This window comes from Leptodactylus fuscus, chromosome 5, assembly GCF_031893055.1.
Source record: "Leptodactylus fuscus isolate aLepFus1 chromosome 5, aLepFus1.hap2, whole genome shotgun sequence".
NCBI classification, from domain to species: domain Eukaryota; kingdom Metazoa; phylum Chordata; class Amphibia; order Anura; family Leptodactylidae; genus Leptodactylus; species Leptodactylus fuscus.
The window spans coordinates 1,064,390-1,088,459 of NC_134269.1; the positions used below are offsets into that span (position 1 = coordinate 1,064,390).

Below are 24,070 nucleotides of genomic sequence, written 5' to 3' on the forward strand. Positions count from 1 at the left end.
CCGGCACTGCTCCTTGTATTCTTTACATGCCCGGCACTGCTCCCTGTATTATTTACATGCCCGGCACTGCTCCCTGTATTCTTTACATGCCCGGCACTGCTCCCTGTATTCTTTACATGCCCGGCACTGCTCCTTGCATTCTTTACATGCCCGGCACTGCTCCCTGTATTCTTTACATGCCCGGCACTGCTCCCTGTATTATTTACATGCCCGGCACTGCTCCTTGTATTCTTTACATGCCCGGCACTGCTCCCTGTATTATTTACATGCCCGGCACTGCTCCTTGCATTCTTTACATGCCCGGCACTGCTCCCTGTATTCTTTACATGCCCGGCACTGCTCCCTGTATTCTTTACATGCCCGGCACTGCTCCCTGTATTCTTTACATGCCCGGCACTGCTCCCTGTATTCTTTACATGCCCGGCACTGCTCCCTGTATTCTTTACATGCCCGGCACAGCTCCCAGTATTCTTTACATGCCCGGCACTGCTCCCTGTATTCTTTACATGCCCGGCACTGCTCCCTGTATTCTTTACATGCCCGGCACTGCTCCCTGTATTATTTACATGCCCGGCACTGCTCCTTGTATTCTTTACATGCCCGGCACTGCTCCCTGTATTATTTACATGCCCGGCACTGCTCCTTGCATTCTTTACATGCCCGGCACTGCTCCCTGTATTCTTTACATGCCCGGCACTGCTCCCTGTATTCTTTACATGCCCGGCACTGCTCCCTGTATTCTTTACATGCCCGGCACTGCTCCCTGTATTCTTTACATGCCCGGCACTGCTCCCTGTATTCTTTACATGCCCGGCACAGCTCCCAGTATTCTTTACATGCCCGGCACTGCTCCCTGTATTCTTTACATGCCCGGCACTGCTCCCTGTATTCTTTACATGCCCGGCACTGCTCCCTATATTCTTTACATGCCCGGCACTGCTCCCTGTATTCTTTACATGCCCGGCACAGCTCCCAGTATTCTTTACATGCCCGGCACTGCTCCCTGTACTCTTTACATGCCCGGCACTGCTCCCTGTATTCGTTATCACTACACTTCTATCCCTTTCATGAATCTGAGATATTGCTGCAGCACCCGTAACCATTCTCATTGTCAGTGTTACAATTGAATAGTCCAGATACATGTACCGCCTCTCCTCGGCCCAGTCTAGGACTTTCCCCTCTGCATTAAAGCTTATGAGATGATTCTGACAGGACTGATTCCTCCTAATCCCATACTGTTGAGATCGTCCAGGAAATCATCTCTTGAATATCCTTCCAATATTTTGCCACGAGAGACCTTAGGGTAAGTTCACACGGAGTAAAATTGAGTGTATTTTGGAGTGTAATTTTACACGTGTAAAAAAAATTTACACGCGTATTTTGGAGCATTTTTTTTTACACGTGGCGTTTACGGAGCATTTTTCGGAGCGTGTACGCGTGTAGAAAAACACACTTCCGTAAACGCTCCAAAAAACGCTCCGTAAACGCCACATGTAAAAAAATGCTCCAAAATATGCGCGTAAATTTTTTACACGTTTAAAATTACACTCCAAAATACACTCCATTTTACTCCGTGTGAACTTACCCTACCACTTACACAGGCTATAGTTTCCTGAGTCAGTTTCTGACCCCTTTTTGAGTACTGGCACTACGGTCCCTATGTGCCAATCCGGTGGAGCAGACGCGGACTTTATCTGACTATTGAGAATAGGGTATGCCTTGTCTATGTCAGTATTTGGGAGGTGGCGGCACAGTCTTCATATAGAGAATATACATTGTACCAAATCATGGATTATCCTCATCCTCCACCACCAGGACTCCCAGAGTATTTCTGAGAGAGCCCAAACAACACTGTATTTTGTATTGAGTATTACTATGTATTGTGTCATATTTAGTGTCCCCTCCTGCCTGCTGCTCATCTATATCATTCCTTGTATTCCCCTCACAGGTCACAGTTCATACAGTGCTGTAATGCGTCTCATACCTTCTTAATGACTCAGGAGAACAGTCCGATCGGACAAGTCATTAAGTACGATGTGGGGAAAGCAACTAGAAATGTCACAGAGAGTCTCCGCGCACTTTTTCCAAAGGTAATGACCTATACATACATACTACATATCTGTACATACAGGTGAGGACATATACATACATACTACATATCTGTACATACAGGTGAGGACATATACATACATACTACATATCTGTAGACAAATCCCTCTACTTATATACACAGTACATACTTTCATCTATTCATTCCTGCACAGATAAGTTTTTGCTTTTTTACTTCTCAATTTCCAAAACTTATGGTTTTCTTGGTTTTTGTATTCTTGGCTGTTTTTTTCTGGGACACATTTTACTATTCTCATTCTGTACAATGTATTGGGAAACCGGACATGACTCACGTCTCCCCTCCCAGTCCCCGCCCACACTCTCCTAAGCCACATGATTATTGGTCCATTATAATATATTACACATTCTCTGCCTCTTATTACAGACGTCTCCCTTCGCTAAGCCCATCAGACATTGTGCGGTGGTCGGTAATGGCGGCATCTTGAGGAACAGCTCGTGTGGTGCCGACATTGACAAGGCAGACTTTGTGTTCAGGTAAGAATGGAATAGTCCAAAACCATCGATCTGAAGAGTCTCCGGCCCTCCACTGGTGGCTCAGTCTCTAAGGCTGGTCCATAGTTTCTTTCTTCCTCTTTATGTTGGTCGAGCAGGCAAGGCCATGACTGAAGATGACCAAACTCCTTCTGAAATTGTCACATGGGCAAGATTTGTTTTTGGTCTTGTAATGTGTTATGTTTTAGGAAGGAGTTTATAATGTCCATAGTCCCATATCCAGGGAGATTAGATTATCATTCCAAAGACATTCTTCAGTAGGGTAGGGGTGGAGAAAGCTTTGTGATAGTTCGGAGAAGCGATAAGTTCTATACATCCATCCTACGCTTCCTGAGCAGTGGTCCCATCCTCCTGATCACTACAAAGCCTCTGCTCTCCAATAACGTGACTGCCCATCTACAGGATGCTAAAGATCCCCTGGACAAGCCAGATGGCGACTGGAACCAGGTTTTGTGGGCCGATGAGACAAAAATAGAGATTTTTGGTTAACTGAGAAGTGTTATGTTGGGATAAAGGAAAACCCTAGATTCAATATAAAAGCCCATCCCATCTGTGAGACCTGGGGCTGGTGGTGCCATGGTTTGGGCCTGTTCTGCTGGGTTTGGGCCAGAACGGCTCACCGTTACCAATGGAACAATGAATCCTGAATTATACCAACAAATTGTGAAGGGAAATGTCAAGACACAGTGGATTCTTTAAAGATGGTGGCTCTGGATCCATTGAATCTCCACCATATTGCATAGCAGAGACCTGTTGGTTTGTGTCTGGCGAACCCCAGAAATTTTTGGTTTGGGACAAACCCAAAACTTTTGGAAAATTAAGGCTAAAACGGGACCATTCTGAACCGCTTCGCTCATCCTCTAAACCCATATAGTGCGTCTTAATATTATCCTATGGAGGAGAAGGGGGGAAGGATGACGCCTTCAGCCAGTGGCATTACTAGGAATGGCGGGGCCCCAAGGCGAACATTTGAAATCGGCCCAGTGGGCCATGACAGCTAATGTATTGCCCCTGCCCATAATTTATGCAACGCTTATTGAGGGTGGCTGCACCTTACTCCACATGGACATTTACAAGGAGCGGCCCACATGGCCAACTTTCTTAGAGAAAGGTCTTCTCCACAGAGACTGTACACTGTCCACAGATGATACGCAGTGGACTCCATTAAGTGGCACGGCAGTGGCTGCACCACCAGCAGCTCAGTCAGGTGTGAGTTAAATTTGCAGACCAGCTGGATAATTGGGGGCAGATTGGGTGGAGGAGGAGAAGATGGAGATGATAATAATCAATGATGATGTGATGATGACCACCACGTACTAGGTGTGGCATTAATGAGGCTTGGCTACAAAGAAGGGAGGAAGGAATAGAATGGTCTTCTCGCTCACTTGTTGCCACTGCAAATTAGACTTTGGTAAATATATTGGTGAAGCCTTTCCATCTGAGTATGAGAAGACCTAGACCCTACCCGTCTGCCTGCAGGCCCATGGACCATCTAACTGCCTGCAGATCATGGACTCCATCTCCTTACACCGCTCCGTACACTGAGATATAAGAGTTGCAGGTGTCACAATATGGGGGGCTTTTGGATTGCATGGAGTAAAAACCTAAAACACAGCAATGCAAAATGTCTGCATCTCGTAAGAGTGAACGTGAGGAGTACTATCATTTTATTAAAGGTACACTAGATCTGAGGACCATCGGCCGCCATCTATCCAGTTCCGTAGAAGTTATGTAGTATTAATCATCTACACTTTTATTTTTTAGGCTGAATCTTCCTCCACTGAATTGGACTGAGGATGTCGGGACTAAGACCCATCTTGTCACCGCCAACCCAAGTATCTTACGTGAAAAGTAAGTTCTTCATGGCTGTAAATGGTTAAATGATATTTCATAAAGATCAGATGTGGACAAAGACCATGAAGATGTCAAAGAAAGTATCTCCGGCTCTACAGGGGCATAAAAGACTCTGGAGTATAATAATTGCTCATGGGTGGTCTCCTAGGGGGCATAAAACTCTGTGTAGGAGCCACTATGGGCATAATAGTGTTTGTGTAGGGTCAACAGTGGGGCATAACAGTGTGTATACAGGGCCCACAGTGGGGCATAATACTGTCTGGAGGGGCAACTGTGGGACATGATACTGTCTTCAGGCCACTTTGGGTAATTATATTGTGTCTTAATGGGGTGTTATACTATGTGGGGACTAGGAAAAAGGGTGCTATGCATTGGGGAGGGGGAGTTAACAGTTTTCTGGGGAGCCCAGTCTTTGCTAGTCACATTACTGCACTTAGAGGGTTTGTTGACAGGTATACAAAGACTACTTTTGAGGTCAGTCTTAACCAGAGGGTTAACTATAGTGGAAGAAAGGATCATAAGGGGACCAAAAATTACCAATATATAGGGTTGAGCAATCGGGATCGGGAAAGATCTGATCCCGGTCGGCGATCGAGCAAATTTCACGGTCACGATCAGCTGGAAAATGATCAGAAATCGGATTTTAAAATCGATCCTGAAATCTCAAGATCGGCTCAACCCTACCGATACACTATACAATATTGTACAGTGAACTGTTTTATGGAGATGAGGTCTTGAGCCCGAGGATCTGAGGTTGCCATTATTCATGGAATTTTATGTTATAATCTGAGCTAGATAGTCTTCTAGAATAAGCATTGGACGCACCATCGAAGTCCATGATGCTTCATACGTTTGGATGTTTTCCAAACACTCAATAAGTAAATTTCTCTTCATCATTCTGCAGGTGGTGGATGGAAGGTCCAAAGAGGGCGATTGCTGATAGACTTAACCTTTATCATTTTGACTTCCATTTACTTAGACTCTTACCATAACCATGTCCTATAGATGTGATCACTTGTGATGTATAATGGTCATGTAATCCTGTAGATGAGATCACTCGTGATGTATAATGTTCATGTAATCTTTCCTTCTATAGGTATAACAGCCTTATGGAATACAGGAAACCATTCTCCGACATGGTAAAGGCTTACGGCTCCGCCATGGTTCTTCTGCCGGCCTTCTCATACGGTCAAAATACAGATATCTCTCTCCGCACACTCTACACCTTGGAAGACTTTGGTCTGAAGAACAGGGTGGTCTTCTTCAACCCACAATATCTCCTAAACCTTGATGCCTACTGGAAAAAAATTGGGCTGAAGTTCAAGCGTATGTCCTCAGGTCTCATGCTGGCTAGTGCAGCCTTCGAGGTTTGCGAGAAGGTGACACTCTACGGATTCTGGCCATTTTCCAGAAATCTTGAAGGAACCCCGATCCTCCACCACTACTATGATGATAGGATTCCTAAGCCTGGTTTTCACGCCATGCCTGATGAGTTTTATCAATATCTACGGATGCACAGTGAAGGAGCTCTGGAGCTCAAACTAGGACAGTGCTAAGGTTGGCTGACTACATGCTCTATACAGTAGGTCAAAGGTGAGGGTAAAAAACAAGAACTTTTATGAGACTGTGGATTTATTTTTATCTAAGAAGACAAATAAGACAATAAGAACACCAAATAATAGAAAACTGAGCTTCAGTGGATGGAAAACTGTTGTCCAAGGAGAGAAGAACCTCAGTTAGATGTGTGAGGGTAAGGACAATACTGGTGATACAATATGGTGGAGGGGATGCCCTCACAAATTAGCAATCCACATTGATGGTTCTCTCCAACAAATCCAATCCAAGCCAAACTCTGGACAATGGGGATCAACAGTGAATCTGGTTGGCCAAGAGGAGACGAAACGTTACTATAGATGTATTTTGAGCTCAAACTGATTTGTCTAATGTTCTACATCCTGTTATTCAGTTCAATCTGCCCATGACTAGACTGTCCATGTTGGATCCTCCAGAGAGACAATCCTTTTGTTTTTTGCCACGTTCTCTCTCCATTTCGGGAAACAGATGTAGGTTTAATTGGGGACTCAAAAAGACGATCCTGAAATGAACCCAATTTTTTTGACCAGTCACATGATTGTTGAAGTGTTTTTATTTATTGCTGTGATCTCCACTCGGCATCTACTCTTGTATTATTTAATATGTTTTCAAAGATTTGTCTATGGCTTTATCCATGAGTGACCTCTGAATACCCGACCCAAAGTATATCATGTAATAATAAGAATGCATGCAAGAAGGTTTCATCGATGAGAAATATTGTATTGAATGGTTTTAATTTTGGCTTTATTTAATGAGGTGAAATTGGTAAAAATTAAAAAAAAATTTAAAAAAAATGCAATCTTATTTGTGTGACATATGGAGATCATAAGGTGGAGGAGGGAATTATTATACTCTAGGGCAGGGGTCCTCAAACGTTTTGAACAGTGGGACGGAGGCAGAGCAGGTCGCACAGACATCGTGAGCGGTGCTCTCCAATAGGTAAAGTGAAGTGCGCTCCATGGCCTGGCCCGAGCTCACCAGGAGCTGCATTATAAATGCACGCCTGCCGACGTTGTCGGCGGGGCCAGACAGAAGTGCTTGGCGGGCCGCATGTGGCCCGCGGGCCGCAGTTTGAGGACCCCTGCTCTAGGGCCTCCCAAAACTTTAGTAAATTGCTGGTCAAATATAATTTTCTCCAAATCAGTCTGCTCATCTCTAGGCCTGTCAGTGTCATACATTATGTATTATAGATATACAGTCCTAGGAGTCCTGACAGTGTCATACACTATGTATAATAGATATATATAGTCCTAGGAGTCCTGACAGTGTCATACACTATGTATTATAGATATATATAGTCCTAGAAGTCCTGACAGTGTCATATACTATGTATTATAGATTTATAGTCCTAGGAGCCCTGACAGTATCATACACTATGTATTATAGATATATAGTCCTAGGAGTCCTGACAGTGTCATACATTATGTATTATAGATATATATAGTCCTAGGAGCCCTGACAGTGTCATATACTATGTATTATAGATATATATAGTCCTAGGAGCCCTGACAGTGTCATACACTATGTATTATAGATATATATAGTCCTAGGAGTCCTGACAGTGTCATACACTATGTATTATAGATATATATAGTCCTAGGAGCCCTGACAGTGTCATACACTATGTATTATAGATATATATAGTCCTAGGAGCCCTGACAGTGTCATACACTATGTATTATAGATATATAGTCCTAGGAGCCCTGACAGTGTCATACACTATGTATTATAGATATATATAGCCCTAGGAGTCCTGACAGTGTCATACACTATGTATTATAGATATATATAGTCCTAGGAGCCCTGACAGTGTCATACACTATGTATTATAGATATATATAGTCCTAGGAGCCCTGACAGTGTCATATACTATGTATTATAGATATATATAGTCCTAGGAGCCCTGACAGTGTCATACACTATGTATTATAGATATATATAGTCCTAGCAGTCCTGACAGTGACATACACTATGTATTATAGATATATATAGTCCTAGGAGCCCTGACAGTGTCATACACTATGTATTATAGATATATATATATAGTCCTAGGAGTCCTGACAGTGTCATACACTATGTAATATATATATGTATATATATATATATAGTCCTAGAAGTCCTGACAGTGTCATACACTATGTATTATAGATATATATAGTCCTAGAAGTCCTGACAGTGTCATATACTATGTATTATAGATATATAGTCCTAGGAGTCCTGACAGTGTCATACACTATGTATTATAGATATATATAGTCCTAGAAGTCCTGACAGTGTCATATACTATGTATTATAGATTTATAATCCTAGGAGCCCTGACAGTATCATACACTATGTATTATAGATATATAGTCCTAGGAGTCCTGACAGTGTCATACACTATGTATTATAGATATATATAGTCCTAGGAGCCCTGACAGTGTCATACACTATGTATTATAGATATATATAGTCCTAGGAGCCCTGACAGTGTCATACACTATGTATTATAGATATATATAGTCCTAGGAGCCCTGACAGTGTCATACACTATGTATTATAGATATATATAGTCCTAGGAGCCCTGACAGTGTCATACACTATGTATTATAGATATATATAGCCCTAGGAGTCCTGACAGTGTCATACACTATGTATTATAGATATATATAGTCCTAGGAGCCCTGACAGTGTCATACACTATGTATTATAGATATATATAGTCCTAGGAGCCCTGACAGTGTCATACACTATGTATTATAGATATATATAGTCCTAGGAGCCCTGACAGTGTCATACACTATGTATTATAGATATATACAGTCCTAGGAGCCCTGACAGTGTCATACACTATGTATTATAGATATATATAGTCCTAGCAGTCCTGACAGTGACATACACTATGTATTATAGATATATATAGTCCTAGGAGCCCTGACAGTGTCATACACTATGTATTATAGATATATATATAGTCCTAGGAGTCCTGACAGTGTCATACACTATGTATTATAGATATATATAGTCCTAGGAGTCCTGACAGTGTGATACACTATGTATTATAGATATATATAGTCCTAGGACCCCTGACAGTGTCATACACTATGTAATATATATATGTATATATATATATATATATAGTCCTAGAAGTCCTGACAGTGTCATACACTATGTATTATAGATATATAGTCCTAGGAGTCCTGACAGTGTCATACACTATGTATTATAGATATATAGTCCTAGGAGTCCTGACAGTGTCATATACTATGTATTATAGATATATATAGTCCTAGGAGCCCTGACAGTGTCATATACTATGTATTATAGATATATATAGTCCTAGGAGTCCTGACAGTGTCATACACTATGTATTATAGATATATATAGTCCTAGGAGTCCTGACAGTGTCATACACTATGTATTATAGATATATATAGTCCTAGGAGCCCTGACAGTGTCATATACTATGTATTATAGATATATATAGTCTGACTACTGACTACTGAACTGTAGGCATCTCCCAACATGAGCTCCTGACTTTCATCAAAGTAAACCTTGTAATTGAGCTACCTACAAGACGAAAACCAGGAAATATCGGCTCCATGGAAGACATAACTAAGCGAGACTAAAAACACCCCAAGAGAAAAATGAAATAAGAACAGAAAAAGGATTTTAAAATACAAGAGAAGATTCCTACAGACCTCAGACTGGCTGAATGCAACAGAAGAACATCTGACCCCAGGATCCCACATCAGGAAGGTAGGGCCATCCCTTGGCTAATCCCATAAGCAAGTAGATTATCCCTCAGAAATAAGGAAATCGGGGACACCCTCAGATTCTGGGAACCTGGGAGATTATAATATGGATTTCTTAGATGAACTTAGTACGATCTCCATAGCCAAGGATAAAACATTGCTGAGAACAAGACCCCAGCACAGCAGGGGGTCAGGAATCCAGGAAGGTGTGAAAATGGCCACAGAGAATGAGCCGACAGAGGACATTGACTGTAATGCGAAGAGCACTGTCTCTGTACACAGCGGGGGGCAGGCCACTCTACAGATTACATACCCTGACAACATGAGCCCTAGGGAGAAAAAAAATGCAAAGAGAGATCTCCTCAGAGCCCATGCTGAGACCCTGTTTGCTGACTACACATCAAACCAAAGAATGACTAACCTCATTATGCACACCGATCATATAAGAGCCTGGCAGCATGCAATATGTGACTGCTACAAGAGTACAACAACAGAAGAGGCGGATACAGGCAAAATAACAATCAGAATAAAAAACCCACAAGGGGCCGGCGAAGTGATTCTCACAACAACCATTTTTAATAATGGGACTTTAATGATTCAAGGAAGAGAAGATAGGCTTCACCAATATATAGAAAAATTCCCAGAGATCAAGAATCAGGCACAACAAAAAAGGGGGACAGACACAGGACCACCCACTGACTCAGGTGAATTACCCGTGACATCCCCCAACACTGCCAGTACACAGACACAAGCCAGCAAGCCCTCCCCCGACTCCTCACACCTCTCAGTAGAGTCCCTCACAGAGATTGTATCCCGGCTGGAGAGAGATTTTACTATCTATAAACACAATTATAATAGAAACTGTAATGTCAACGAACTGTCCAGCACAAATGGCGACACAAAAGCCATCCACAAACTTATCCAGGAAAACACAAATCTGAGAAAAGAGATAGCAGCCTGCCAGCAAGAGAATGTCAAGCTGTGGGATAAAATGACGCAGTGCCTACAAGAAATCACAGAACTAAAGGAAGAGTTATCAGGCCTGAAACTACAGACACAAGAGATAAGATCTAAGGAAGAGGGGGAGGAAAACACAACAGACTCTGATCAAGGTATCAATAAGCCAGAAATGCCTCACACATCACAAGAAAGTCCAGAACTGCCCATCACCCCAGACATAGAGCCAGAGAGAACCCAAACAACGAGAACCTCAAACCCAGATATAGTCCTGATCATAGACTCCAATGGCAAGTACATTAATACAAGAAAGCTCTTCCCACGGCAAAGAGTCAAGAAAATCCACAGCCCAACCATTGAAAAAGCCAACATTGTCATTTGCAAGCCTTTCTTCACTACCCCGAAACACATTGTCATACACACAGGCACAGAAGATCTCTCTGACCAGCCCCAACAGACAGCGGGCCAACTTGTCCAACTAGCAGAGAAAGCAAAGCAACAGTTCCCAGACAGTAGTATCATCCTGTCATCTCTGCTCCCACCAGAAGACATCTCTGAAGCTACCATCATGGGGATCAACAAAGAGCTGGCGACCAGAATCAGACAAACATCAGGCATCACCCTGGCACAACACCCCGCCATAGATAAGCGTCACCTATATGATGACAAACACCTCAATAAACATGGCGTCAGCCTCCTAGCGAAGGAATTCAAAGACTTAGTGCTCAACAGAGCCCCCGGGCCTAGACAACAAACAAGACAAAGAACCATGGAAATAATACCCGACAACCGCCAATATCCAAGACAGAACCCCCCAAAGATGCCACCTATCAAGAAAAAGCCAACCAGAGCACCAACATAGAGACAATAAAGAGAATAGAGCATGCGGTCACTACAATGGCCACAACAGCAATGCACATAAACCAATACCTGGCCACACTGCAACCAACCAAGAACCCAGCCCGTCCTCTGCAGGACAGCTCATTACAAGGTTTACACACTGAAGATGAAATCACTAACTATCAGTAGTTGGAACATACAAGGGCTGAACGCCTCAGCCTTTGGATCTAAATCAAAAGATCCAGACTTCATAGACAGACTAAAAAACATAGACATTCAAATCCTCCTAGAGACATGGACCCGGGCAGATGACGAGTCCCTAACACCCATGGGCTACAAGGAATTCTCAGTGCCCGCCCAGAAAAATAAGACCACCAAACATGGCCGCCACTCAGGAGGCATACTAATATGGTACAAGGAGGAGCTCAAAGAACACGTAAAAGCTACCAAACGTGGAACTAATCACATATGGATAAAAATAAGCAGCTCCATCTTCAGCGGCCAGCAGGACATCTATCTCTGTGCAGTATATATGCCCCCACCAGGGTCTCCCTACCACGACCCCGACACTTACGAGGTCCTACAAAGGGAAGCCGTCCACTTCCAACCCAAAGGCAGAGTACTAATATGCGGAGACCTGAATGCAAGGACAGGCACAGAGATAGACTACCTGCCCCCTGACGACAACCCACATACGCACGGTAGTGAGATCCACCACCCAGAACCCACACAGACAAGAAGAAACAGCCAAGACAAAATTGTCAACAAGAGTGGGAGACAACTGCTGGACATGTGCCGAAGCCTAGGACTGTACATAATAAACGGACGTACCACAGGCGATCCCAGAGGACGCTTCACACTAAACTCTCAAGTGGGCAACAGCGTGGTGGACTATGCCATTACAGACGCAGACCTGTCAGACATTGAAGACTTCACAATCGCACCTGACTCCCATCTATCAGACCACAACCAGATCCTACTATACATGAGAACCAGGAACAAAACACCCACACATGAGCCCCAACAGTCCGGCCTCTACAACCTACCAAGACATTTCAAATGGGCCAACCACCAGGCCATAGAATATACCAACGCAACCAACCGACCCGAAATCAAGACACTGCTCACAAACTTCCATACAAACACAGCCAGACCAACAAGGAGTCACCAGAGCTGTGAAGGATCTCAAGTACATCCTACAGACCACAGCAGAACTAGCAGGCCTGAAACCAACCAAACCAATAAGACAAACCAACAAACAGTCCCACAAATGGTTCGACAGCGACTGCAGAGCACTACGCCATACCCTAAGAACAGCCTCCAACCAAAAACACAGGGACCCCAACAACAAGGAGGTGAGGGAAGCCTACAACAATCTATGCAAGCAATACAAGGGCACCCTCAGAGAGAAGAAACAGAGATACCTCTCCCACAAAATAGAACAACTAGAGGACTCCCTCCAGGACAGCTCATTCTGGGAGACCTGGCACCACATGGGCACAAAGCCCAAGAAAAACTCTCTCCACATCCAAAATGGCAATATCTGGCTCAACTACTTCAGAGGTCTCTACAAAAACATCCCAGAAGAAGAACTAACTCCAGAACAGCAACAGATAATCACCAAACTGAGGGACATGGAGAAAGTCATCAAAGACTTCCAGAACCCTCTGGACTCGCCAATCACCATAAAAGATATACAGGAAAGAATTGCCCTGCTGAAAGGCAAAAAGGCCAGTGGCCCTGACGGCATCCTACCAGAGATGATCAAATACAGCCCTCCAGCAATACACGCGGCACTGGCAAAGCTATTCACCCTCGTGCTCAATGCTGGACACTTCCCCGAAGACTGGAACAAAGGGCTCATAACCCCCATCTACAAGAATGGGGACCAATATGACCCCAACAACTACAGAGGGATCTGCGTCAGCAGCACGCTAGGGAAACTGTTCAACAGCATCATCAATAACAGAATCCTCACCTTCCTCACACAACACGGGGTCCTCAGCAAGAGCCAAGCAGGGTTCATGCCAAACCACCGCACCACAGACCATATCTACACCCTGCACAGCCTCATCAAGACGCACGTCCACAACACCAGAAGAGGCAAGATATTCGCCTGCTTTGTGGACTTTAAGAAGGCGTTTGATTCAGTATGGCACCCAGGCCTACTTCTAAAACTCCTAGAGAGTGGAATAGGAGGAAGAACGTACGACGTCATCAAGAGCTCCTACACCGGAAACCAGTGCAGTGTGAAGGTGAATGGGAAAAGGACAGCATACTTCCAACAGGCCCGAGGGGTCAGACAAGGCTGTAGCCTGAGCCCAACGCTCTTCAACATCTATATCAATGAACTGGCTACAGCCCTGGAGGCCTCATCAACCCCAGGCCTCACCCTGAACAATCGAGAGGTGAAGTTCCTGCTGTATGCCGATGACCTCCTACTCCTGGCCCCCACCGAGAAAGACCTCCAAGAAAGCCTGTCAGTGCTGGAAAAATTCAGCACCATATGGGCCCTACCCATCAACCAGAAGAAGACCAAAATCATGGTATTTCAGAAGAAGGGCCAAAACAAAGCCTCCACCACCCCACAATTCACACTGAATGGCTCCACACTGGAGAAAACCAACAGCTACACCTACCTGGGGTTGGAGCTCAACCAATCAGGAAGCTTCAAAGCAGCAATAGAAACCCTGAAAGCAAAAGCCTGCAGAACCTTCTACGCCATCAGAAGACAACTGTACCACCTCAAACCACCGGTGAGGGTCTGGCTGAAGATATTTGACGCAGTCATCTCCCCGATCCTTCTCTATGGCAGTGAGGTTTGGGGCCCAGCCACCTACCCAGACCAGTTAAAGTGGGATTCCAGCCCAACAGAGAATTTCCACCTGGAGTTCTGCAAATACCTGCTCCATGTCCATCGCAACACCACCAACATAGCCTGCAGGGCAGAGCTAGGCAGACTCCCCCTATGGCTCACCATACAGAAGAGGGCGCTAGCTTTCCAGGCACACATCCAGGCGAGCAAGTCCGACTCCTACCACCACCAAGCATGGCTAAGCCACCTGAGCAAACCAGACATTCAACAACCAAACAACAGCCAACCACCAAACCAAAAACACCAACAGATGATAACCAAGGCCGAAATAAAGGCGACCACAGAGGCAAATAGAGAGCGGTACATTGAGGAATGGAGAAACGAAATAAATAACTCCAAGAAACTCAACGTGTACCAATCCCTACAAAGGGACTACACCATGGCCACCTACCTGGAGAGAATACGCCACCCCAAGCACAGACAGACCCTGAGCCGGTACAGACTGAGCGCCCACAACCTAGAGATAGAGACGGGGCGATACAGGCAGACGTACAAGCCACGGGAGAAGAGACTGTGCCAGCACTGTGACCAGGGGGCCCTAGAAGACGAGACCCACTTCCTGCTACACTGCACCAAATACTCAGCTGTGAGGGCCGCCTACTACCAAAGACTCTCTGCCCACATCCCAGACTTCATATCTGCAGACGAGAAGAGGAAACTCTACATCCTACTGGGAGAATAAGAGGCCACTGTGGAGATCGCTGCCCAATACGTGTCCAGCTGTCACCAAACAAGAGGAAGATGAGACTCCACGGACTGTTATATTTATCCCAAAACACCCACCCCACCCCACCCCCACCCCCCCATATAGCAGTCACCAATGAAGAGGAAGACGAGACTCCACGGACTGTTATACCCCAAACCAACCGCCCCGCCCCACCCCACCTCCAACCCCCCCCATATAGCAGCCACCAACGAAGAGGAAGATGAGACTCCATGGACTGTTATAACCCAAACCCCCCCCCCATACCCCCCCCCCCACCCAACCCAACGCCCCCCCCCCCCCCCGCCCACTTTACTAGCTTTGGCAATGCCAAATAACTATTCGGACGTGCCAATAAAGCATTTTTTATTTGATTTGATTTATATATATATAGTCCTAGGAGCCCTGACAGTGTCATACACTATGTATTATAGATATATATAGTCCTAGGAGCCCTGACAGTGTCATACACTATGTATTATAGATATATATAGTCCAAGGAGCCCTGACAGTGTCATACACTATGTATAATAGATATATATAGTCCTAGGAGCCCTGGCAGTGTCATACACTATGTATTATAGATATATATAGTCCTAGGAGTCCTGACAGTGTCATACACTATGTATAATAGATATATATAGTCCTAGGAGCCCTGACAGTGTCATACACTATGTATTATAGATATATATAGTCCTAGGAGTCCTGACAGTGTCATACACTATGTATTATAGATATATATAGACCTAGGAGTCCTGACAGTGTCATACACTATGTAATATATATATATATATATATATATATATATATATATATATATATATTCCTAGAAGTCCTGACAGTGTCATACACTATGTATTATAGATATATACAGTCCTAGGAGCCCTGACAGTGTCATACACTATGTATTATAGATATATAGTCCTAGGAGCCCTGACAGTGTCATACACTATGTATTATAGATATATATAGTCCTAGGAGTCCTGACAGTGTCATATACTATGTATTATAGATATATAGTCCTAGGAGCCCTGACAGTGTCATACACTATGTTTTATAGATATACAGTCCTAGCAGTCCTGACAGTGTCATACACTATGTATTATAGATATATATAGTCCTAGGAGTCCTGACAGTGTCATATACTATGTATTATAGATATATAGTCCTAGGAGCCCTGACAGTGTCATACACTATGTATTATAGATATATAGTCCTAGGAGCCCTGACAGTGTCATACACTATGTATTATAGATATATACAGTCCTAGGAGCCCTGACAGTGTCATACACTATGTTTTATAGATATATAGTCCTAGGAGTCCTGACAGTGTCATACACTATGTATTATAGATATATATAGTCCTAGGACCCCTGACAGTGTCATACACTATGTATTATAGATATATACAGTCCTAGGAGCCCTGACAGTGTCATACACTATGTTTTATAGATATACAGTCCTAGCAGTCCTGACAGTGTCATACACTATGTATTATAGATATATATAGTCCTAGGAGTCCTGACAGTGTCATACACTATGTATTATAGATATATAGTCCTAGGAGCCCTGACAGTGTCATACACTATGTATTATAGATATATAGTCCTAGGAGCCCTGACAGTGTCATACACTATGTATTATAGATATATACAGTCCTAGGAGCCCTGACAGTGTCATACACTATGTTTTATAGATATATAGTCCTAGGAGTCCTGACAGTGTCATACACTATGTATTATAGATATATATAGTCCTAGGACCCCTGACAGTGTCATACACTATGTATTATAGATATATACAGTCCTAGGAGCCCTGACAGTGTCATACACTATGTTTTATAGATAAATAGTCCTAGCAGTCCTGACAGTGTCATACACTATGTATTATAGATATATATATAGTCCTAGGAGTCCTGACAGTGTCATACACTATGTATTATAGATATATAGTCCTAGGAGTCCTGACAGTGACATATACTAAGTATTATAGATATATAGTCCTAGGAGCCCTGACAGTGCCATACACTATGTATTATAGATATATAGTCCTGGGAGCCCTGACAGTGTCATACACTATGTATTATAGATATATATAGTCCTAGGAGTCCTGACAGTGTCATACACTATGTATTATAGATATATAGTCCTAGGAGTCCTGACAGTGTCATACACTATGTATTATAGATATATATATAGTCCTAGGAGCCCTGACAGTGTCATACACTATGTATTATAGATATATAGTCCTAGGAGCCCTGACAGTGTCATACACTATGTATTATAGATATATATAGTCCTAGGAGCCCTGACAGTGTCATACACTATGTATTATAGATATATAGTCTTAGGAGTCCTGACAGTGTCATACACTATGTAATATATATATATATATATATATATATATATATATATATATATATATATAGTCCTAGGAGTCCTGACAGTGTCATACACTATGTATTATAGATATATTTATAGTCCTAGGAGTCCTGACAGTGTCATACACTGAACATACACCCTGAACAATCGAGAGGTGAAGTTCCTGCTATACGCCGATGACCTCCTACTCCTGGCCCCCACCGAGAAAGACCTCCAAGAAAGCCTGTCAGTGCTGGAAAAATTCAGCACCACATGGGCCCTACCCATCAACCAGAAGAAGACCAAAATCATGGTATTCCAGAAGAAGGGCCACAATAAAGCCTCCACCACCTCACAATTCACACTGAAAGGCTCCACACTGGAGAAAACCAACAGCTACACCTACCTGGGGCTGGAGCTCAGCCAATCAGGAAGCTTCAAAGCTGCAATAGAAACCCTGAAAGCAAAAGCCTGCAGAACCTTCTACGCCATCAGAAGACAACTGTACCACCTCAAACCACCGGTGAGGGTCTGGATGAAGATATTTGACGCTGTCATCTCCCCGATCCTTCTCTATGGCAGTGAGGTTTGGGGCCCAGCCACCTACCCAGACCAGTCAAGGTGGGATTCCAGCCCAACAGAGAACTTCCACCTGGAGTTCTGCAAATACCTGCTCCATGTCCATCGCAACACCACCAACATAGCCTGCAGGGCAGAGCTAGGCAGACTCCCCCTATGGCTCACCATACAGAAGAGGGCGCTAGCTTTCCAGGCACACATCCAGGGGAGCGACTCCTACCACCACCAAGCATGGCTAAGCCACCTGAGCAAACCAGACATTCACCAACCAAACAGCAGCCAACCACCAAACCAAAAACACCAACAGATGATAACCAAGGCCGAAATAAAGGCGACCACAGAGGCAAACAGAGAGCGGTACATTGAAGAATGGAGAAACGAAATAAATAACTCCAAGAAACTCACCAATGTGTACCAATCCCTACAAAGGGACTACACCATGGCCACCTACCTGGAGAGAATACGCCACCCCAAGCACAGACAGACCCTGAGCCGGTACAGACTGAGCGCCCACAACCTAGAGATAGAGACGGGGCGATACAGGCAGACGTACAAGCCACGGGAGAAGAGACTGTGCCAGCACTGTGACCAGGGGGCCCTAGAAGACCAGACCCACTTCCTGCTACACTGCACCAAATACTCAGCTGTGAGGGCCGGCTACTACCAAAGACTCTCTGCCCACATCCCAGACTTCATATCTGCAGACGAGAAGAGGAAACTCTACATCCTACTGGGAGAAGAAGAGGCCACTGTGGAGATCGCTGCCCAATACGTGTCCAGCTGTCACCAAACAAGAGGAAGATGAGACTCCATGGACTGTTATATTTATCCCAAAACACCCGCCCCACCCACCCCCACCCCCAGCTCCCCATATAGCAGTCACCAACGAAGAGGAAGATGAGACTCCATGGACTGTTATAACCAAACCCCCCCCCCATACCCACCACCCACCCAACCCAACTCCCCCCCCCACCCACCCACTTTACTAGCTTTGGCAATGCCAAATACCTATTCGGACGTGCCAATAAAGCATTTTTTGATTTGATTTGATATATATATATATATATATATATATATATATATATATATATATATATATATATATATATATATAGTCCTAGCAGTCCTGACAGTGTCATACACTATGTATTATAGATATATATATAGTCCTAGCAGTCCTGACAGTGTCATACACTATGTATTATAGATATATATAGTCCTAGGAGCCCTGACAGTGTCATACACTATGTATTATAGATATAATTAGTCCTAGGAGCCCTGACAGTGTCATACACTATGTATTATAGATATATATAGTCCTAGGAGTCCTGACAGTGACATACACTAAGTATTATAGATATATATAGTCCTAGGAGTCCTGCAGTGTCATACACTATGTATTATAGATATATATAGTCCTAGGAGTCCTGACAGTGTCATACACTATGTATTATAGATATATACAGTCCTAGGAGTCCTGACAGTGTCATACACTATTTATTATAGATATATAGTCCTAGGAGCCCTGACAGTGTCATACACTATGTAATATATATATATATATATATATATATATATATATATATATATATATATATATATATATATATAGTCCTAGGAGTCCTGACAGTGACATACACTATGTATTATAGATATATAGTCCTAGGAGCCCTGACAGTGTCATACACTATATATTATAGATATATATATAGTACTAGGAGCCCTGACAGTGTCATACACTATGTATTATAGATATATATATATATATATAGTCCTAGCAGTCCTGACAGTGTCATACACTATGTATTATAGATATACAGTCCTATGAAAAAGTTTGGGCACCCCTATTAATCTTAATCATTTTTAGTTCTAAATATTTTGGTGTTTGCAACAGCCATTTCAGTTTGATATATCTAATAACTGATAGACACAGTAATATTTCAGGATTGAAATGAGGTTTATTGTACTAACAGAAAATGCGCAATATGCATTAAACCAAAATTTGACCGGTGCAAAAATATGGGCACCTCAACAGAAAAGTGACATTAATATTTAGTACATCCTCCTTTTGCAGAGATAACAGCCTCTAGTCGCTTCCTGTAGCTTTTAATCAGTTCCTGGATCCTGGATGAAGGGATTTTGGACCATTTCTTTCTACAAAACAATTCAAGTTCAGTTAAGTTTGATGGTCGCCGAACATGGACAGCCCGCTCTCAAATGATCTGAAAACAAAGATTGTTCAACATAGTTGTTCAGGGGAAGGATACAAAAAGCTGTCTCAGAGATTTAACCTGTCAGTTTCCACTGTGAGGAACATAGTAAGGAAATGGAAGAGCACAGGGACAGTTCTTGTTAAGCCCAGAAGTGGCAGGCCAAGAAAAATATCAGAAAGGCAGAGAAGAAGAATGGTGAGAACAGTCAAGGACAATCCACAGACCACCTCCAAAGAGCTGCAGCATCATCTTGCTGCAGATGGTGTCACTGTGCATCGATCAACTATACAGCGCACTTTGCACAAGGAGAAGCTGTATGGGAGAGTGATGAGAAAGAAGCCGTTTCTGCACGTACGCCACAAATAGAGTTGCCTGAGGTATGAAAAAGCACATTTGGACAAGGCAGCTTCATTTTGGAAACAAAAATTGAGTTGTTTGGTTATAAAAAAAGGCGTTATGCATGGCGTCCAAAAAGAAACAGCATTCCAAGAAAAACACATGCTACCCACTGTAAAATGTGGTGGAGGTTCCATCATGCTTTGGGGCTGTGTGGCCAATGCCGGCATCGGGAATCTTGTTAAAGTTGAGGGTCGCATGGATTCCACTCAGTATCAGCAGATTCTTGAGAATAATGTTCAAGAATCAGTGACGAAGTTGAAGTTACGCCGGGGATGGATATTTCAGCAAGACAATGATCCAAAACACTGCTCCAAATCGACTCAGGCATTCATGCAGAGGAACAATTACAATGTTCTGGAATGGCCATCCCAGTCCCCAGACCTGAATATCATTGAACATCTGTGGGATGATTTGAAGCGGGCTGTCCATGCTCGGCGACCATCTAACTTAACTGAACTTGAATTGTTTTGTAAAGAGGAATGGTCCAAAATCCCTTCATCCAGGATCCAGGAACTGATTAAAATCTACAGGAAGCGACTAGAGGCTGTTATCTTTGCAAAAGGAGGATCTACTAAATATTAATGTCACTTTTCTGTTGAGGTGCCCATACTTTTGCACCGGTCAAATTTTGGTTTAATGCATATTGCACATTTTCTGTTAGTACAATAAACCTCATTTCAATCCTGAAATATTACTGTGTCCATCAGTTATTAGATATATCAAACTGAAATGGCTGTTGCAAATACCAAAATATTTAGAACTAAAAATGATTAAGATTAATAGGGGTGCCCAAACTTTTTCATAGGACTGTATATAGTCCTAGGAGTCCTGACAGTGTCATACACTATGTATTATAGATATATAGTCCTAGGAGTCCTGACAGTGTCATACACTATATATTATAGATATATAGTCCTAGGAGCCCTGACAGTGTCATACACTATGTATTATAGATATATATATATATATAGTCCTAGCAGTCCTGACAGTGTCATACACTATGTATTATAGATATATATAGTCCTAGGAGTCCTGACAGTGTCATACACTATGTATTATAGATATATATAGTCCTAGGAGCCCTGACAGTGTCATACACTATGTATTATAGATATATATAGTCCTAGGAGCCCTGACAGTGTCATATACTATGTATTATAGATATATAGTCCTAGGAGTCCTGACAGTGTCATACACTATATATTATAGATATATAGTCCTAGGAGCCCTGACAGTGTCATACACTATGTATTATAGATATATATAGTCCTAGGAGCCCTGACAGTGTCATACACTATGTATTATAGATATATATAGTCCTAGGAGCCCTGACAGTGTCATATACTATGTATTATAGATATATAGTCCTAGGAGCCCTGACAGTGTCATACACTATGATATATATATATATATATATATATATATAGATATATATATATATATATATATATATATATATATATATATATATATATATATATATATATATATATACACACTCACCGGCCACTTTATTAGGTACACCTGTCCAACTGCTCGTTAACACTTAATTTCTAATCAGCCAATCACATGGCGGCAACTCAGTGCATTTAGGCATGTAGACATGGTCAAGACAATCTCCTGCAGTTCAAACCGAGCATCAGTATGGGGGGGAAGAAAGGTGATTTGAGTGCCTTTGAACGTGGCATGGTTGTTGGTGCCAGAAGGGCTGGTCTGAGTATTTCAGAAACTGCTGATCTACTGGGATTTTCACGCACAACCATCTCTAGGGTTTACAGAGAATGGTCCGAAAAAGAAAAAACATCCAGTGAGCGGCAGTTCTGTGGGGGGCGGAAATGCGTTGTTGATGCCAGAGGTCAGAGGAGAATGGCCAGACTGGTTCCAGCTGATAGAAAGGCAACAGTGACTCAAATAGCCACCCGTTACAGCCAAGGTAGCCAGAAGACCATCTCTGAACGCCGCACAGTACGTCCAACTTTGAGGCTACAGATGGGCTACAGCAGCAGAAGACCACACCGGGTGCCTCTCCTTTCAGCTAAGAACAGGAAACTGAGGCTACAATTTGCACAAGCTCATCGAAATTGGACAATTGAAGATTGGAAAAATGTTGCCTGGTCTGATGAGTCTCGATTTCTGCTGCGACATTCGGATGGTAGGGTCAGAATTTGGCGTCAACAACATGAAAGCATGGATCCATCCTGCCTTGTATCGGTAACGGTTCAGGCTGGTGGTGGTGGTGTCATGGTGTGGGGAATATTTTCTTGGCACTCTTTGGGCCCCTTGGTACCAATTGAGCATCGTTGCAACGCCAAAGCCTACCTGAGTATTGTTGCTGACCATGTCCATCCCTTTATGACCACAATGTACCCAACATCTGATGGCTACTTTCAGCAGGATAATGCAATGCCATGTCATAAAGCTGGAATCATCTCAGACTGGTTTCTTGAACATGACAATGAGTTCACTGTACTCCAATGGCCTCCACAGTCACCAGATCTCAATCCAATAGAGGAGCATCTTTGGGATGTGGTGGAACGGGAGATTCGCATCATGGATGTGCAGCCGACAAATCTGCGACTGCAACTGTGTGATGCCATCATGTCAATATGGAGCAAAATCTCTGAGGAATGCTTCCAGCACCTTGTTGTATCTATGCCACGAAGAATTGAGGCAGTTCTGAAGGCAAAAGGGGGTCCAACCCGTTACTAGCATGGTGTACCTAATAAAGTGGCCGGTGAGTGTATATATATATATATATATATATATATATATATATATATATATATATTTATATATATATATATATATATATATATATAGATATATAGTCCTAGGAGCCCTGACAGTGTCATACACTATGTATTATATATATATAGTCCTAGGAGCCCTGACAGTGTCATACACTATGTATTACGGATATATATTCCGAGGAGCACGGACAGTCTCAGACAGACGTAACTCATCTTATATCCAGACTACAGGTGTAACATCTGTGGTAAATGTACTGCTATATACCATACAGAGTCTGTATATACCTCCATTTCCTGCCGTATCTCATCTTGCTATTACTTCCACAGATTATTGTTACATTATATAGAAGCTTCTCCCATTTTTACAACCACTTCTTGGGCAGATTTTGTTTTTGTCAGTGACTACTTTTGGAGTTACATAAGACTGCACCCACCTGTATTATCACAATGGAGTTAATTGACTCTGATAACAGGTGACTGTGCAGAGACTCTTCCCTAATAATTGACAGCTTGTGATTTTATTACACAGAGGACAGGTAGGTCACACCTACCTCAGTTATGTCACCGCTCACACGGTATTCTGCCCTCATC

At 43.0% G+C, this 24,070-nt stretch overlaps 1 protein-coding gene across 1 annotated transcript; it reads left to right on the top strand.

The window, feature by feature from the left end:
* The first annotated feature begins 1,199 nt into the window (after positions 1 to 1,199).
* On the top strand, positions 1,200 to 6,085 carry LOC142204227 (alpha-N-acetylneuraminide alpha-2,8-sialyltransferase-like). Its single transcript, XM_075275537.1, has 5 exons — positions 1,200 to 1,303; positions 1,949 to 2,090; positions 2,495 to 2,604; positions 4,387 to 4,473; positions 5,573 to 6,085. Exons 1-5 carry the CDS (start codon positions 1,200 to 1,202, stop codon positions 6,030 to 6,032), a joined length of 903 nt encoding a protein of 300 aa, XP_075131638.1. The 3' UTR covers positions 6,033 to 6,085.
* The last annotated feature ends 17,985 nt before the right edge of the window (positions 6,086 to 24,070 follow it).